The sequence below is a fragment of the Anolis sagrei genome, chromosome 3, assembly GCF_037176765.1.
Source record: "Anolis sagrei isolate rAnoSag1 chromosome 3, rAnoSag1.mat, whole genome shotgun sequence".
Taxonomy (NCBI): Eukaryota; Metazoa; Chordata; class Lepidosauria; order Squamata; family Dactyloidae; genus Anolis; species Anolis sagrei.
Window position 1 is genome coordinate 143586224 of NC_090023.1, and position 18907 is coordinate 143605130.

At 39.8% G+C, this 18907-nt stretch overlaps 1 protein-coding gene across 5 annotated transcripts in view; it reads left to right on the top strand.

Moving 5' to 3' along the window:
- The window catches only part of CTBP1 (C-terminal binding protein 1), a 51578-nt gene extending 39724 nt beyond the window's left edge, over window positions 1–11854 (top strand). For 4 of the 5 annotated variants that reach the window (XM_060769282.2, XM_060769283.2, XM_060769279.2 and 1 more), the window contains 7 exons: window positions 614–758; window positions 2093–2299; window positions 3218–3432; window positions 6818–6948; window positions 9201–9328; window positions 10463–10580; window positions 10777–11854. In XM_060769282.2, the coding sequence (XP_060625265.2) occupies window positions 614–758; window positions 2093–2299; window positions 3218–3432; window positions 6818–6948; window positions 9201–9328; window positions 10463–10580; window positions 10777–10963 (1131 nt within the window). In that variant the 3' untranslated portion in view covers window positions 10964–11854. The remainder of the gene's footprint in view (window positions 1–613; window positions 759–2092; window positions 2300–3217; window positions 3433–6817; window positions 6949–9200; window positions 9329–10462; window positions 10581–10776) is intronic. The other variant, XM_060769280.2, reaches the window with a different exon arrangement.
- Window positions 11855–18907: the final 7053 nt, after the last annotated feature.

The following is an 18907-nucleotide window of genomic DNA, read 5'->3' on the forward strand; positions in this document are numbered from 1 at the left end:
CAGCATGCCAGTGAGATGCCTGAGTGCATATTGATAACAGTGAATTGCTTAACAATGTCCTTTGACATTGTAGATTACCATTACCACAACAATGGTTCTTCTAGTTCAGGCCTGCACAAACTGCCACCTGGTGAGGAATTCTGAGAAGTCCAAAACATCTGTAGGGGTGCAGATTGTGCAGACCTGTTTTATTTTGGAAATGTATGCTGTTTCTTCTCTCTCCTTGAAAGTTGGTGGGAGTGGAAAAGACTTCAGGAGAGCCAGCAAAACAGGCTATGCACACAGCTCCCGTTAGAAGCAAATGTAATCAGGTTATAATTTCCTATACGTTCTGTAGCATCTGTACCTTGAAATATGTTCCTGTCTTCCTTCTGACTTGGCAGATGGACAAACTATCATAGGTGGCAGAGCTCACACCACTGAGACATACCATCTAAATTGGCTACATTTTATTGGATGGATAGGGTTTTATATAACACACAATCTTCTTCCTTTTCCTCAAACCCCTAGCACTGATAGCACTTTTGTTCTTACTTTGCTCCTAAGCAAGCCTAAGCAGTATATCTTTATTTTATGGGGAAAGTAGATGAATCATGTTGGTTTTGTTTTCTAGGTACTGAATGAAGCAGTGGGTGCTCTGATGTATCACACCATCACTTTAACCCGTGAAGATCTGGAGAAGTTTAAAGCACTTCGAATAATTGTTCGAATTGGAAGCGGCTTTGATAACATTGATATTAAATCTGCTGGTGATTTAGGTATCGTATCTATATTTGAAACTATGAAACTACAATGTTTCCCTTTTATTCCGCATTGCATAGTAACCAAATATTTTAAAGTATATAGTGAATGCACATATTTGGTAGCCAAGACTTTGTATTAAAAATTACATATTGCATCAATTTATCATGTAAGACATCTTTCATATCCAAATGTTAATTCACTTGCTAGTTCTAACCAGAGTAGATTCATTGAATCAGGAGGATTTACATGAGTTGGGTTCAAGGGTTCTGCTCTAGAAATTGGATTTAGATCTTAATGCTGAATTCTTACTTAATTCTTGTGCATCTTATGTATCTTAATATTGCCATGAGCATAGCACACTTCAGAGCTTGGAATGTTATTTCTGAAACAAAACTTAAACTTTTTTTTCAAAAAAAATGTTAGTTATAAATTGTTACAAGCACAGCGGATCTCCAAACCCATGAGAAATCAGTTCTGTAACCCCTTGTGGATGGCAGAAAAACATGGATAGTCATCCCCATATTATTAATTGAACATGTGTGTGCCTGTGTTCATGTCACTGCCATTTTCGGGATGGACCATGATGATCCATGGTTGATTGAAACCATGGATCAGGAGCCTGAAGATTAGAATGGTCCAGTGTACACATTAAAGAATAACATTCCCTTTGTTGTTACATTATACACATTCACTGTACTGCAGGTAATATAATTACTAGCACATAAAATCCAAACTCCTGTCAGGGATTCCTTAAAAGTTTATTATGATCCTACTGCTGCTCTACAAAAAAAGATTGTGTCTGCTCAGATTTCATCCTCTGGCAGATAAAAGAGAGGAATTTACTCTCCCGACAGCTCTGTTTCTCCCTGCTCCAACGTTTCTTCCTGTACCCAATCATTTTATTGATATTGCTGTTTTGATTGGGCATTTAGGGCCATTTATGCAGGATCAAGAAGCACAATTAATTTAGTTACAGATATACAAGGTTCTTGGACATTTATTTTACTGAAATGTCTATACCACAAATAATAAAACTCCTATATCCAAAATGTGATCTCACTCAACTGTGCAAATATTTTAAAAAATCTGGCTTTTATTATTTGACTGGGTAGATGGGCTATTTCAGAGAGAAAAAAACTTCAGATATTAGCATTTGCTATCACAAATCATAAAATGTAGCTCTACTATCTTATATTAAGTTTCAGAAAGAAGTACAAAATGTTTTTGTTTGCTTAAAACAATACTTTTCCAACTATAACTGACTACCTTTGGCTTTCTTGGCCACTTTGGTCTGAACCTTTTACTTAAGATATGATAAAATCTCACTAGTTGTGCTTTATTGCTGAAGGGATTGCAGTGTGTAATGTTCCAGCTGCCTCAGTGGAAGAGACAGCAGATTCTACGATGTGCCACATCTTGAACCTCTACAGAAGAACCACCTGGCTTCATCAGGCCTTGCGAGAAGGAACAAGAGTGCAGAGCGTGGAACAGATCCGGGAAGTTGCTTCTGGAGCTGCAAGAATTAGAGGAGAGACCCTGGGCATTATTGGGTTAGGTATGCCAATGTAAAAATAAGTGCTAGATGTTGTTTCTGTTGTTGCTGGAACCGAATTAGGGATACTATAAATTGCCATGCTGTCTGCTCTTTGCATGGAAAATTGCTTTTACATCAAGTATACAGGATTGTGTTTTCTTCATAAATATAAATAATTATAAAAACAAAAAGAAACGTGCTTTGTAGCAGTTGACTTGTAGCAGTGTCTACAATTATTCCGCTGTTTGTCCTTCAAGAATTTCCAAGCTGGGAAACACTGTATGCCTCTTCAGTGGTCTCAGTTTAGATTTAACATCATTCTGGTTTAACATGATATAAATGATACTTGGACCTGGCAGCTCCCTCTCCTCTTGTGGCACGGCCATAAAAAGATCAGAAAACTTTCTTCAATTTTCAGCAAATTTCAGTTAGTCCTGGAGTCGGATTGAACAATCTTACCAATAACCTGCAGTCATAAGCTGAGCTGTGAATAATTCCTATGGGCATGCATCCTTTGTAGTTAGTGCAAAGAAACTAGCAATACCCAGTTGACTAATGTTGATCAAGAAATAATCATTTATATCTTTGGAACAAGTCAGGATGCTAATTTAATTTGAGCGATACAGTTGTATTCTGGCATGTTCTGACATCCTTTGCCCTAGTTTCTGGGTTCATACAGAATTCGAGATTTCCTACTTTATTTCCTGCTCACTCAATAAAAGGATTTGTGAATGGGTGTTATGCATGAAAGTTTTGTCCATTGCTTGGCTTGTTCAAGTGAAGTGTGATTATGTTGAAACCCAGATTAACTGTGATATCTAATTGTGGAATGTTTTCCTAAACTCTTATTTAAAATTTGCCACTATATTTGTGAGCTCTATGAGTGATTGCTTTACACCTATCTGACAACAGTTTTCTAAAACATATTTTCGTCTTCAGGTCGTGTTGGGCAAGCAGTTGCGCTACGTGCAAAGGCTTTTGGTTTCAATGTCATTTTCTATGACCCATACCTCTCAGATGGCATTGAACGTGCACTTGGACTTCAGCGGGTGAACACTTTGCAAGATCTGCTCTTTCACAGTGATTGTGTCACTCTCCATTGCAGCCTAAATGAACACAATCATCATCTTATTAATGACTTCACCATTAAACAGGTAAATATGCATCAGATGAAATTATGAGGTCAGTTTTGTTAATCTATAGCAGCAAAACGAACGTAGTCCTTTGGAACTTTAAAACTAGCACACTTAATGTGAACCTAAGGTTTGTACATTTCAGGCCTTTTAATCCTGTACTTGGGCTGCTGTCCACACATGCTCATGTCACATAAAAGCTATTTGACAGCATGTGGAAATATTCTTTATTCTATTGCAGTAGATAATGATGAGCATAATTTTTGTAACAATTCTAGTATTTTATATGCTTTATGAAAATCATTGTAGAAATTGTTAAAATTGCTCTGCAAGGTAGGGCAATATTTTTAACCTCGTATTACAAAGTTATGGTTATCATTATCTCTTCTGTAGATATGGTTATACTTACATTGTGTTTTTTTTTACTCATAGATTTTGTCTGGTGAAAAGAAATAATATATCGTGTCATTCTGTTTTATAACATCAGTCTTTATTTACTTAGGTGTTTAAAGCTGTAAACCGGCACTGTGAGAAAACCTCTGCACATCATAATTCATAGACTAGGTGTGTAATGAGTGACTAGTGCCCCCTCGTGTTCAGTTTTTCTCTCCAGTGAACATATTTGGAAGACTATTTGTGAAAGATAGTAGAAGGAAACATATTTAGGTTTGAAATCTTTACACATTGTCAAGACACATAGCTTTATGTATGTTTTCTTTCAGATAATTGGGAGAACTCTGTTAGCAATGAAAAAGTCTGTGTTCCAATGCATCACACTAAAGAAAAAATCTGCTTAAAATCCGGTTCCTGCCTCCTGTTTAGAGAGGAGCCTTTAACAGCCTCACTAAACTACAAACCCAAGAATTCTGCAGGAGGCTGAAATCAGATTTTAAGTGGATTTTTCTCTAGTGTGGATGAAGTGATTGATCTGGAAGTGAAGAACTGCACAAGAGACAATACTATTGTATATTCAGTGATTCCTCTGAGGTCTGATTATCAGACTGTGCATATGCATCTGATGAAACTAGCTCTGGCCCTTTGAAACTGATTTGTACCAGAGTTTTTCAAAGCGCTCATCCTCTGGCCTGCTCCTGTGGAGGATATTTTTCTCCAAAAGTAACTCTGCATTACTTATTAAGGATCGCAAACGTGTGCCTAATCTCATTATTTGTTCCACTAGTCCTCAAAGTAATTTGTACAATTCCTCATTTTGTCCTTGTTATGTCAACTAGAAACTCAATGAGACACATTTTAATGTTATAGTCTGGATGTTTGTGGAATAATGTTAATTTATGGGATTTCCATATCCAAGCTGTGCTTTCAAGATATTTATTTATATTTATTTGTTTATAATACTTCAACCCCACCCTTCTCAACCCCCCACCCCTCCCCGGGGGAGAGGGGGCTATTGGTCAAAAGAAAAACAAAGTTATGTTGATCCATTTTCTGACAAATGTTTAAAGCCTGAACAGTTCTAGATGAAAATAAATACAAATCAAGGCTGTTGCTGAAAGTTACAGGTCACTGTATCCTGGAAAGTGTTCTGTTTACTGAAGGAAATTGTAATATAAAGATGTTCTGATAAAATATTAATATGTTACCAATTTTTTCTTAAGTTTGCACTTTACACTTCGTACAACTTCAATTGTATATGTTCTCTTTATAATATGTTAAGTTAAGCAAACATAAATGAGCAAGTAACTATTTTTAACACTTTTTGTGAGCTTGGCTTTTAGAACCTGCAGAAAAGTGGGATGGGGTTTGTTTTTATGCTTAGAGATACCAAAGTAATACATTGTCTCAAAATATATTGTATATATCATAGATAAGGTCATTTAATAATTAATCCTTGGTTTTCCTCAGTTTTAATAGAGACTTAGAGCCACTTTAACTAGATGGACATTTGTAAAACTATTTTTGTAAAGATTTCCCCCCAGAATTGCCTAAATCTTCAGTATGAAAATGCAAAATATGCTCTCTCTTCCGCTTTTTACCTTTGTTCACTTAGTTCTGGGTTTGCAAACCTTTTTGACCAAGGACCACTCTCCAACATTAGTATCAAATGGGTTACAAACCAGTTTTTGGCCAACTTTAGATTCAATGTGGTTATTTTGGGTGCTGATTCAGAAAATTGCATTTGATAGACCACATCAGCTCTAGTTTCTGATACAGAGCATATGCCATCCAGTAGCCTGCTTTCCCACAGAAAGCCATATTTAATAATCTAGAGCAGCGTTTCTCAACCTGGGGGTTGGCACCCCTGGGGGGGGGTTGCGAGGGAACGTCAGAGGGGTCGCCAAAGACCATCAGAAAACACAGTATTTTCTGTTAGTCATGGGGGTACTCTGTGGTAAGTTTGGCCCAATTCTATTGTTGGTAGTTTTCAGAATGCTCTTTGATTGTAGGGAACTATAAATCACAGCAACTACAACTCCCAAATGTTAAGGTCTATTTTCCCCAAACTCCACCAGTGTTCACAATTGGACATATTGAGCATTCATGCTCAATATGGTCCAGATCCATCATTGTTTAGTCCACAGTGCTTTCTGGAGGTAGGTGAACTACAACTCCAAAACTCAAGGTCAATGCCCACCACACCCCTCCAGTATTTTCTGTTGGTCATGGGAGTCCTGTGTGCCAAGTTTGGTTCAATTCCATCATTGGTGGATTTCAGAATGCTCTTTGATTGTGGGTGAATTATAAATCCCAGCAACTACAACTCTCAAATAACAAAATCAGTCCCCCTGCCCCACAAGTATTCAGTTTTGGGCGTATTGGGTATTGTGCCAAATTTGGTCCAGTGAATGAAAATACATAATGCATACCAGATACTTACATTACGATTCATAACAATAGCAAAGTTATTTTTTGGTTGGGGGCCACCACAACATGAGGAACTGTGTTAAGGGGTTGCAGTATTAGGAAGGTTGAAAACCACTGATCTAAAGGAACAAGCCTAAAAACGAAGACACCAAGAATTTTTTTTTGGTTGAGCTGTGTTATTATTTGTGGATTTTGTTAATGCTCTGCACTATAAGAGGGTTTCGCGAGACCAGTCACTCTCATTGCAATGGTGTAGGTATGGCGAGGCCACAGACAATATTTTAGTTCTTGCAGACCACTGGTGGTCCATGGACCACAGGTTGGGAACCACTGACTTAGTTGAAGGTCCATTTTTATTAGTTTGACAAATATTTAGACCTGTAAAGCCTCAGTAGTGAGAAACCTATTTGCAAAATACTTCTTGATTGTATTTTTCCAGGATATGTGACAGGGCAATAGTCCATTTTCTGTTGATTTAATTAATCATACGTGTTTCCTTTCAGCATAGATGTCTGTCATAATGATTCCACCCGCACACCCTCAACAGTGTTAAATTGCATTTCGTCATTTTAACTTTCTGCAGATGAGACAAGGGGCCTTCCTTGTTAACACAGCTCGAGGAGGACTAGTAGATGAAAAAGCACTTGCACAAGCCCTGAAGGAAGGCAGGATACGAGGGGCAGCCTTGGATGTACATGAGTCAGAACCATTCAGGTGACCATTAGTTGTGGCTTTTTATATACTTCTGTACCAGTACATAGAGTTAACAAAGAAATTCTTGTTTATTTGTATCATTTATTTGGTCCTTTAAAAAAAAATGAGTATTCCAAGTGCCTCCTGCAATTGCTGAGCAGTCCTTACTCAAAACAATACGCTTCTATAGAGCTCTGGATTTGCCAGAATAAACATTAGCCTAGAGAAGAAAATGAAATATGCCTTCCATTATTTTTTATATAAAAAGAATAAATTAGGTCCAGATATAGATCATCAGTAACCAGACCTTTGTATACCTTTGTATTCACTGGCTTCACTGAACAAAGAAGTCACTTTGTCCAGTTTCTTGTGTGACTTTTTGGTTTTTTTAATATTAGAAATTTCTCCATGGCTTAGCAGCATGCCCAATTAATTCCTGCTTTCAGCTAGTAGGAAATTACCTGTTCCCAACCCCCACAAAAATCTCGAGACAATAGGCACATTTCCTCACAGAATATGCACAGGTTATTTGCATAGCATGACTTCCATCTACCTTTTCTTGCTATGAAATTGCTGTGATATAGGCAGTGCATTTTGATGAATGCGCTGAGATACTTGCAGTATGTTTTGATGATATGCGTGGGACCCAACAGGATCTTTCAGTGAAATTTATTCAGACAATGGGAATAAATTTCTCATGGATGCAGTCACTGGAGACATTGTGAAGAAGAGATCCTTCAGAGATCTCTGATCCTTTTTCATTGCCCTCAAGATTACACCATGAAATCTTTTTATTAAGCCCACTCATCCCAGTATAAGCCTTTGTTTTATCCTTGTGTGAAAAGACCTATTGGAGGAATTGGGAGCCAAGGTACTGTTTAGGCTGGGTATGATATAAGAAGCTTAGAGTATTGAACTGTGGGCATGACTATGTAGTATCTTGTATTACATTAGAATTAGCAACTTAACTGTTTATCTTTGTGACATATATAGATATGGCCCTCCATATAGAAAACTCAGAAAACATCTAGAGCAGACATGGGCTAACTTCAGCCCTCCAGGTGTTTTGGACTTTAACTCCCACAGTTCCTAACAAGCTGGCTGGGATTTCTGGGTGTTGAAGTCCAAAACACCTGGAGGGTTGAAGTTTGTCCATGCTTGATCTAGAGCCTTGCCTTTGAAATCCTCTTTGTCTGAACTTTTTAGTTAAGGAAGAATGGTTTAGCTTGTTGTATTGCTGTTTGTGGTATCACAACATAAAATGGGAGTTACTATAGGTTTTAAGTTTGTTCAGTTAGCAGAACATGGGCAAAACCGAATGAAAGATGTTAACTTTTGTTTGTTTTCAATATTTTTAATTAACAATTTTAACAATTAAAAACACACAAAAAGGGTACATAGACATTGACATACTTAAGCAATGATTGCCTAACAAACATATATCACTATCTAAAACTCTAAAACTACCAACATATAAACATAAATTAGTTTTAAAGGTGTATTTCCAGCTTTTCTTTTGTCTGTTTCTCTATACATCTAACATTTTTCTTCCACTTTATATCCAGCAAATAGTTTACTTCTGTTTGTTTTAACATTTACAAGTGGATATTCCTACACTTTATGTCTCCATACTTGTATATATTTGCCTCTTCTCTCAGATATATATTGATAAAATAGTTTCCATTATTTTAAGAATGTGTCCAGTGACTTATCCTTCAATAAGATTGCTAATTTGTTCCTTTCTATTAATTCCCACATCATCACTGTCTTTTTTATATGATCACCCAGTAGCACTAGAACTACAAGTTCTGGCTTGAAGTTGATTCTTGTTTTAATGATATATTAATTACCCCATGGTTTTGTCTCCAGATTTTTTTGGCCTCTTTACATGTTCCCTTAAAAAGTTTTTGATAGTAAATTTTAGACCCTATCCCCCCCCCCCCCAATTTTATACTATAGCCAAAATTCTGTGCCTGTTTAGCCATTGTTTTTAATTACTTCTTCCATTTCCATTTTCAATAAAAATTCATATATTTTACCAATTAAATGGTCACCATTGGGACATAATTGTAACTCAAAGTCACTTTTGTTTTGTTCAAAGACAAATAATTGTAAATGCATTTTGTATCTTTTATGTAATTGTCTGTACTAGTACCAGTTCATATTCCAATCCCCTGATGATTAATTTTCATTGTAGCTGTTAATTTGTCATACATGCAGAGAATCCTTTGTGCAAGAAGACCTAAATGCCATATTTGTTTTTCCCTTTGCAGTTTTAGCCAGGGTCCTTTGAAGGATGCACCAAATCTGATCTGTACTCCACATGCTGCTTGGTACAGTGAACAAGCCTCGATAGAGATGCGAGAGGAAGCTGCACGGGAGATTCGGAGAGCCATCACAGGTGCAAGCAATATCTGCCCTCTGAATTTTTTCTTTTTTCCCTTCAGTTTAAAGAACATATGAGCTTACAGTGTCTTCCATTTCTAAAACATCCATAGTACAAAGAGCACTAAATCAATTTATAATGGCACTTACTAAAAGGCATCACTACTGTTTCTCACTTTGAAAAGAAGGATGGAAAGTGAATTTAGGGCTCCTGAGTCCAAGGCTCTAAATCAGGCATGAACAAACTTTGTCTGTTAGGAATTGTTGGTGCTGAAGACCAAAACACCTGGAAGCCCAAAATTTGCCCATGCCTGTTCTAAATAATGGGCGTCTTAATCAGCATTAAGTTAGCTTTCAAAGCCCTCTGGCTTCTTCATCAGGTACATTGTAAAAAAACAAGCAAATGCTTTGCTTGTTGTTGTTTTTTTACAATGTACCAGATGAAGAAGCTAGAGGGCTTTGAAAACTGGCTTAATGCTGATTCTTTGCACCTTCTGTTTGGCCTGGTAGGCATATTAACAATGTTCAATATGAATTTTCAGATTTGTTTTACAGTCAGCATACGATCACTGAAACATTAGAGCAGGGATGTCAAACTCATCAAGTGCTACATTAGCCTTATTATTGCTTTCAAACGGTCGTTGAATCCATAGGTGGAGAATCCGTAGATACAGAGGGCCAATTATAACTTTTTTACATAGTGATCAGTGCCCTTTGGTTTTTACCAAATTTGGGTCCTCAGATTTTATTGAACGATAACTCCCACCACTTTTGATTATTGGCCATGCAGACTCGTAATAGTGGGAATTTCAACCCAACAGCACTTCTGGCTCTGAGGTTGGGGAGGGTTTTAAAGGACATTTTAAAGCCAGACTTCATATCCACAAGCCTTGTATCTAAATTCAAACCCCTCTATCCTGACTAACCAGAACAAACTGCAGCTTTCCAGATTTACGGCATCACATTTCCCATCAACTGTAGTCATGATGTCTAACGATGAGGACTACAGGAGTTGTACTCCAGCATCTGGAGGGCCGCATTCAGTCACCTGGATTTGGCCCGTGGGTTTTGAGTTTGACACATGTGCATTTGGGCCTCAACTGTGACCAGAAAGAATTGACTTATGCTGTAATGTTTTCCTGATTACTAGGCCGGATTCCAGACAGCCTGAAAAATTGTGTTAACAAAGAACACTTGACTGCAGCTACACATTGGGCCAGCATGGATCCAGGAGTTGTTCATCCAGAGCTTAATGGTGCTGCCTACAGGTAAGAATGTAGGAGGGTGAGCTTTGGTCCCCTTACATATAACCAGGCTGTTCTCTAAACAGTACCAAAGTGGCAGTAATTCTTTTAACTTTCATCTAAATACTGACAGTTTGTACTGAGAGCTAGTTTCAGTATGCTTTGATTCACATAGTGAATGCCCAGAGAGCTAATACAACGTCTTCTCTTTGTCCCTCAGCAGGTATCCCCCTGGGGTTGTAAGTGTGGCGCCACCGGGCATCCCTGCAGCCGTCGAAGGAATCGTCCCCAATGCCATGTCCTTATCGCATGGGCTCCCACCCGTCGCACATCCTCCCCATGCTCCGTCTCCTGGCCAAACAGTCAAACCAGAAGCTGATAGAGACCACCCAAGTGACCAATTGTAGCCTAAGAGAACATCATTCCCAATGTTGGCAGTTACCACTTTGGAAGCCAGTGTGTGGAAAATCATTTGGACTTTGAATAGATGCAAAACCACAAACGTATGGAGGAGGCCATATATGTTTTAGAAACTGGTCCAGTATGCAGTATAAAGCAAAACAGCGTGGAGAGATGGAAAGAAGATTCAAAAACTTTTATTCCTCCATATAAAATGTAGTTTGTCCCTGTCCAGTGACCTGATTCACTGTTTTGTGTCCTATTGGGTTCTTTGTTAAGCCAGAGAAGTTAGTAGTTAATTATATCATGAATGTACTTGTCTGTGTACAGTTTTTAGAACATTAACAAGGGTTTGTTTGCTTAGTGGTCAACAAGAAAAAAAAACAACCATAAGGGAGGCATTCGACAAACCAATCTTGAGATTTGAGATCCTTTGTTTTTTATATGTTTAAAAATGCCCAAAAATGAGGCAGTTGGTGAACTTCTCAGGACAACGATTTTATCCCATTTTTCTTTCTATGCCACGCAGTGCATTGTTTTTTCTACCTTCTTGTCTTATTTTTTTAGAATAATTTAATAAAATAAAAAGTTTTTTTTCTTAATTTTGGCACAAATTTCCCTTATTTCAGAATGAAGACATTTCAAAGAGATTTTGAGGAGGAAATAAAGGTTTTGTATAAACAAGCATCATGCATTAAAGTATATATTATTGGTGGGATGCAGCGAAAGAAAGAGAGACTGAAAGAGGCACTAGACTACTGAAAAGTAGCAGCATTTCATTGCCTACATGGATTCTTTCCTGGTAATGTGGTAGGCTAGCAATATTTTGGGTTAAAATCATGTTTGTGACTGTATCCATTTGTATGAATTATTTTAAAGAAATAAAAATTCCAAACCAATATTACACATGACTTTTCTGTGTAGTAACCATTCAGTTTTTATATTGGAAACCATAGATTGTCCATGTTTATTCTGTATTCTGTTAATCTTAGAAGAAAAAAATGTATTATTTTCCCAATATAGACTTGACAGATGGTCATAATCTATTTTTAACTTGTCTGCCTGTATGTTTTCTTCCTGTACACACATTTAACAGTTTCGAACCTGAAAATAATTCAGCTTTGTTTCTGAAAGAACAGCCAGTTTTAGAACAGTTTTTACAGACCTGTCAGGAGGTTTGTATAGATATGCTACAATAATAGCAATAGATATCTTCTTACAGATTTTGTAGAATAATTTGACCAAAATAAATTGACTAATTTAGAACATAGTTTTAACCTCCTGGCATGAGATGGGGAAACTATCACACTGACCTCATTAATTTTACAAATTGAACCATCTGTTTTACAGACCTACTGCATGCTCAAATGGTGCATCTGAAGATTTAGGTAGAATGCTTGGTAATTATTACTGGAGAATGGCAATATACTGTTCTTTCTGTTCCCACCTTTATGTCATACAGCCTCTGAAACAAATTTGAAGAGCTACATTATTGATTAAAGACTTCTTCCTGCCAAACTGTTCTGTTAGGAGTATCTAACTTAATGGCATAAACCTTCAATTTTTTCTTGTCCATATATGTTTGTTGCTTTGAGATAAGAAAATAACCACTATTAGGACTTGGAGAATTGGGTTTAAATTACAGGAATTATTATTATTATTATTATTACCGTCACTTTTACCCCGCCCTTCTCACCCCGAAGGGGGGACTCAGGGCGGCTTACAGAAAAAGGCACAATTCGATGCCTTATCACATATACATACAAATATAAAAACAAGTAAGCAATTACAAAATTAAAATTAGATCATCAATACATAGTAACACCATAAACACAATAGTAGGCTAATCCTGAGCTCAGAGTTCGGAGTTCCGTAGATCCATCCGGTCCAATTCCAGCTCGTCATCAGGTCTTTCTTTAACTGCCTGGGTGTCCAAACGCCTGGTCCCACATCCAGGTCTTCAGCCTCTTCCTAAATGAGAGAAGGGACGTTGCCGATCTAATCTCCCCGGGGAGCGAGTTCCATAGGCGGGGGGCCACCACCGAGAAGGCCCTGCTCCCCGTCCCCGCCAATCTCACTTGTGAGAGAGGCGGGGTCGCGAGCAGGACCTCCCCAGAGGATCTTAGATTCCGAGGTGGGACGTAGAGGGAGATCCGTTCGGATAGATACACTGGTCCGGAACCGTTTAGGGTTTTGTAGGTCAAAACCAGCACTTTGAATTGTGCTCGGAATTGGATCGGCAGCCAGTGGAGCTGACGCAACAGGGGGGTGGTGTGCTCCCTGTATGTCGCTCCAGTGAGCAATCTGGCTGCCTCACGCTGGATCAGTTGGAGTTTCCGAGCAGTCTTCAAAGGCAACCCCACGTAGAATTGAGATTCCACCTGAACATTGAGAAGAATTTTCTGACTGCAAGATCTGTTCAGCAGTGGAAGTTCCTTCTTTGGAGGCTTTTAAACAAAGTCTGGATGGACATCTGACAGGGAGCTTTGAATGTGATTTTCCTGAATAGGAGGAAGTTGCACTACATGACTCATATGGTCTCTTCCAAATCTATGATGCTTATTTATTTATTTATCGTGTCAGAGCAACCAGTCCATTATATTACATTTCTAACAGAACAAAGCAAACAAACAGACAAATACAAAACTTGTGAGTTTGGTAGTTGGTTAAATGTCCTTTGACCAGTATCTGGCCACTTGGAGTGCTTCCAGTGTTGCTGCAAGAAGGTCCTCCATTGTGCATGTGGCGGGGCTCAGGTTGCATTGCAGCAGGTGGTCAGTGGTTTGCTCTTCTCCACACTCGCATGTTGAGGATTCCACTTTGTAGCCCCATTTCTGAAGGTTGGCTCTGCATCTTATGGTGCCAGAACACAGTCTGTTCAGTGCCTTCCAAGTCGCCCAGTCTTCTGTGTGCCTAGGAGGGAGTCTCTCCTTTGGTATCAGCCATTGGTTGAGGTGCTGGGTTTGAGCCTGCCACTTTTGGATTCTCGCTTGCTGAGGTGTTCCAGCAAGCGTCTCTGTAGATCCTAGAAAACTATTTCTAGATTTAAGTCGTTGACCTGCTGGCTGATACCCAAACAGGGGATGAGCTGGAGATGTCTCTGCCTTGGTCCTTTCACTATTGGCTGCTACTTCCCGGCGGATGTCAGGTGGTGCAATACCGGCTAAGCAGTGTAATTTCTCCAGTGGTGTAGGGCGCAGACACCCCGTGATAATGCGGCATGTCTCATTAAGAGCCACATCCACTGTTTTAGTGTGGTGAGATGTGTTCCACACTGGGCATGCATACTCAGCAGCAGAGTAGCACAGCGCAAGGGCAGATGTCTTCACTGTATCTGGTTGTGATCCCCAGGTTGTGCCAGTCAGCTTTTGTATGATATTGTTTCTAGCACCCACTTTTTGCTTGATGTTCAGGCAGTGCTTCTTGTAGGTAAGAGCACGGTCTATGAGACTGTGATTCTATAATTCTACACCTCACAATCGTCTGCTGTTTTCAATCAAATTAAACTGTGTTTCCTCAGATGTATATAGTTATTATTATTTTAAAAAACAATAAAATAATGGTTGGGCCAGAGTATGAATCTGGCTTCTATCCATGACAACGAGCCACCAAGATCTTTGGGAGGATTACATGTAAGGAATAAAGGCAATAGTTCTTCCTGCTGTTTGTTCCCAGGATATGATACATTGACCCACAATTTATTTATTTTTTTCTTGTCAGAAGCGACTTGAGAAACTGCAAGATGTTCCTGGGGTGAGAGAATTGGCTGTGTGTAGGGATGTTGCCCAGGGGACACCCAGATGTTTTAGCAACCTGTGGGAGGCTTCTCTCATGTCCCCGCATGGGAAGCTGGAGCTGACAGAGGGAGTTTATTTGCGCTATTCCCGAATTCGAACCACCGACATGTCGGTCTTCAGTCCTGCCAGCACAAGGACTGAATACAAACCGCTGACCTTCTGGTCAGCAGTTCAGCCAGTACAAGGGGTTAACCCATTGCGCCACTGCGTCTCCATTGAGCCACAATGATTACAAGCCATTGATGAGATTTTCCTCCATAATTTTACCAGATTTCCTTTAGAGCTACCCAGGCCTTAGTTCCTTTTGCTGGTGCTGCAGCCAGTTTCAGGAAAGTCACATCTTGTGACAATGAAATCCATCAGCTATCCATATACTGTATGAAGAAGTCTTTCATTTTGTCTTTCCTGGCAGATCCCAGGAGATCACTGCAGGAGAGAGAGAAATTCTCCCTGTGCTTTCTCCAGACCATGCCCATTTTTGTTAAATGAGTGCTTATTTTCCTGTGCAACCACATCCCATCCCTATCACTGTAACCTATTTTGGAGTGTGAGTTCCTCCAGCCCTTTTGCCATTCTTGTCCTGGCTTCTCTTTATTTGACAGTTCTGTTATTTCCTTATTTGAGATACAGCTGCACAAGCAAATGTCTTGGCACTGAATGTTCAGGAGCATGCCAATCCCTTTCATAATAATGCCTAGCACGGACTTCATCTTTTCAGACATTTAAATTTTAAAATACTGCACAGGCTTTTATGGCATTTAAAATGTCCATGTTATCAGTAAAGTGGTGGTCATGATAAGATAAGTCCATGTTGAGTCTTCTTTGTGGAGAGAAAAAGCAGGGTATAAATAAACATAATAAACATCATTTTCATAATCCACATGCCTGGGGGACTTTTAAGCCACCATTTTGTGAATCTTTTTGACACGGGATGAAAACTAAGATTCAGAAAGCTGAAAGGTATTATCACAATCTTTATTTTCTATTTTACGTAACCCTATTATTTCCCCAAATGTGGGAACTAAAGGTAATTGATCAGTTAAAATAATCACAATATAATTAAAAAATGCAGAAAGGTAACATTAAAGCACAGTTAAGTTATTAACCATGTTGAAATAATTTAAAACAGGCACGTACAATTTAAATGTACAGTTAAAAACAATGCAGCTTTCAGTTGCAAAAGCCTGTCTAAAAAGATTGTGAAGAGTTGCTTGCTGGAAAGACAGCAAGGAAAGGACTGCTCTAGCCTCACTAATGATGTAGTTCTCGGCAGCCAGTGAGAAAGTCTCTCATATTCCTGTCAACCAAATCTGAACGTGGACTACAGGTACATATCGGGAGACATGGTCTCTTAATGGCTTGTGTGCCAGTTATATCGTGACTTCAACAGCACTTTGAATTGTGCCTCCCTGGTAACAGGTAATAAATTGTTTGGAAGCTTTTTCACTTGTGAGGAGGCCTCCAATATTTTTTTCTTCTTGTGAAGGAGAATAGTTCTTCATGGTCTCTGTTGATCACACAACTGGGTATTCTGTGACTGCTCAGAGCACTGTTCGAAACCTAGGAAGAATAGACTATACAAGGCCCAGTTGCCACCAAAACCCCTCCATTCCTTTCGTCCATGCTGCAGCCAGTTTCAGGAGCCTTCGCTATTGGAGCTCATTAGTTCTTCGGACCTTTCTTGTTTCCAAAAAGTAAACTTCTGTGTTCTTCATGGAAGAGTCTCTGATCAATCTTGGAAGTCCCTCAAAGCAGAAGAGGCTAGACAGAAGAAGGCCAAAACATCATCTTAGAAAGACGAATCCCAAGCATCTCATAGCAAACGGCCAGTTTTAACAGCTAAGCTAGCAGGGGCTCCGAGGGAAAACCTTGATATGTTTATCAGCCTTGCCTCTAGAAGGAACGCCTGAGACCTCTGAGCCACACTTTGAGAATGAAGAGCTTGAGTCTCTTGTAGAGGTCACTGAGGTGCCCCTACATCTCCAACTGACTATGGGAACAAACTTGTCATGGCTTTGTCCCCGTCTCACCAAAGGTCATGTGCTGCCTTTGTGGACCACGCTGTTGGGACTAAAGCTTCTCCCCTGGTACAGCGGAAAAACAGACTCACATTGTCCCCGGGAACGACTCACCCTTGCCATAGTGATCACACCCACTCCATTGCTGCCTACAGTTCACATCATGACCCCTGTGTTCAGAGATTGTCTCTCAAAATTCCTCCCTGCCTGGTCTGTCATCACCTGAAATCGCTGTGTGCTCATCATACTTGAATTCATCGATATAATCAGCTTCAATTCTTCACACCAAATAGGAACGATCCTCCGAACTCCGCCATCCCCTCCAGAGTCTGAGGAGATCAGAACGCTCCTACAGAAAGGGGTCATAGCACACACACACACACCCACACACATACAAAATAGACTTCCAATGGGCCTCTTTCTCCTGCTACTTCACTGTTCCAAAGAGGGACAGAGACCTCAGTCCAATCCTGGACCTGTGATTTATGAACATCTTCAGAAAGACAAAGTGGTTTTGAATAGGGTTGGTAATATCCATACTACTTCTACTTTAAAACGGTGATTGGTTTGCAACCTTGGACGTGAAAGACATTTATTTCCATGTTGGAATGCATCCAATCTACCAGAGGTTTCTCTACCGAAGGTTTCTGGCCTTTTGTGTTGGAAATTGCACGTACCAATTCCGGGACTTGCCTTTTGGTCTGTCCACCACATCAAGGGTGTTCACAAAGGTGATGGCAGAGGTAGCTGCGTATCTCAGAACGGTATACCCCTACCTCGACAACTGGCTTCTTGTTACTCAGTCTATGACATGTCTACAGGAGAACATAGACTTCACACTTCATATTTTGCGATGCCTTGGCCTCATGGTAAACCTGGAAAAATCCCACTTGTCGCCTACCCATTCCATCCCATTCATCAGATGCATCTTTGACTCTCGCTCCAACAAGGTCTTTTTTCTTGAGGATGGATTCTTGTACCTGTGCAAAGCAATCGTTTTCTTCTGCCGCCTCAAGAGGACCAAAGCCAAAGACATTCAAATTGCTCTGGGACACATAGCCCCTACCATGGTGGTCACATCCTTGGCACACCTACGTATGCACATATTCCAATGGTAGTTCTTCAACCCCTTCACATCCTTTGAGAGCCTCAAGGCTCTCTGGATCCTGCACTGAGTCACTCCACTGGTGGACTGTCAGACAAAATGTATGTGTTGGCATGCCATTTTGGTCTCCGAAACCATTGATTTCAATCACCATGAACACATCAATGCTGAGCTAGGGTGCCCACCATAGACACCTCTCCATCAACGAACCCTGGTCAACTTCTGAATCAGCACATTGCATAAATTACCTGGAGCTGTTGGCAATTTTCAAGGCCATGAGATGTTTTAACACACATATAGTGGGCTCGACAATACAAGTCGTGGCGGACAACACCACAGTAATGTTCTAGATGGACAAGCAAAGCAAAACTCAATCCTGCCTTCTACTACAACTGACATTGGAGCTTTGGAAGTAGTGTATATGAAGAAACATCTTCCAAATTGCTGTTCATCTCCCAGGGGAACACAACATGCTGGCAGATTTATTGAGCAGAACTACTACACGTCATGAATGTCAACTCCACTGACACTTCCTGTTCCACCTCTTTGACACCTGGAGTCATCATGAGATTGACCTTTTCGCCACATCCACCAATGCTCAATGCAATTGGTTTTGCACCATGGGGCCCCTCCGAATAGGACTGCAAGGTGCCTGGGGCACTTCCATTCCTCTTGGTATTCCCTCCAATTCCGCTGCTTCCAAAGGTCTTGGGGAAACTCTGGTTCTACTGCCTTTCTGAAAGGGGGCTCACTAGAAGCCATTTGTAAAGTGGCTACATGGAGTACTCTGTCTGCTTTTGTGTTACGCTACTGTTTGGATGCTAGATTCTTGAAAGTTACCTCCCTTGGTTGCTCTGTACTATTATCATGTGTTTTGTGACTCCCTTCCACCTTCTTGGGGCATTTTGTGGTTTTTGTTTCTCTTGCATGGCTTTCACAATCAGTGGTGTTCTGCCTGCTTTGCAGTGCTCACCGGGCAGAAATTCTTAATGTAATTAATTGTTATCCTGACTGTACAAGTTTGCTTTATTT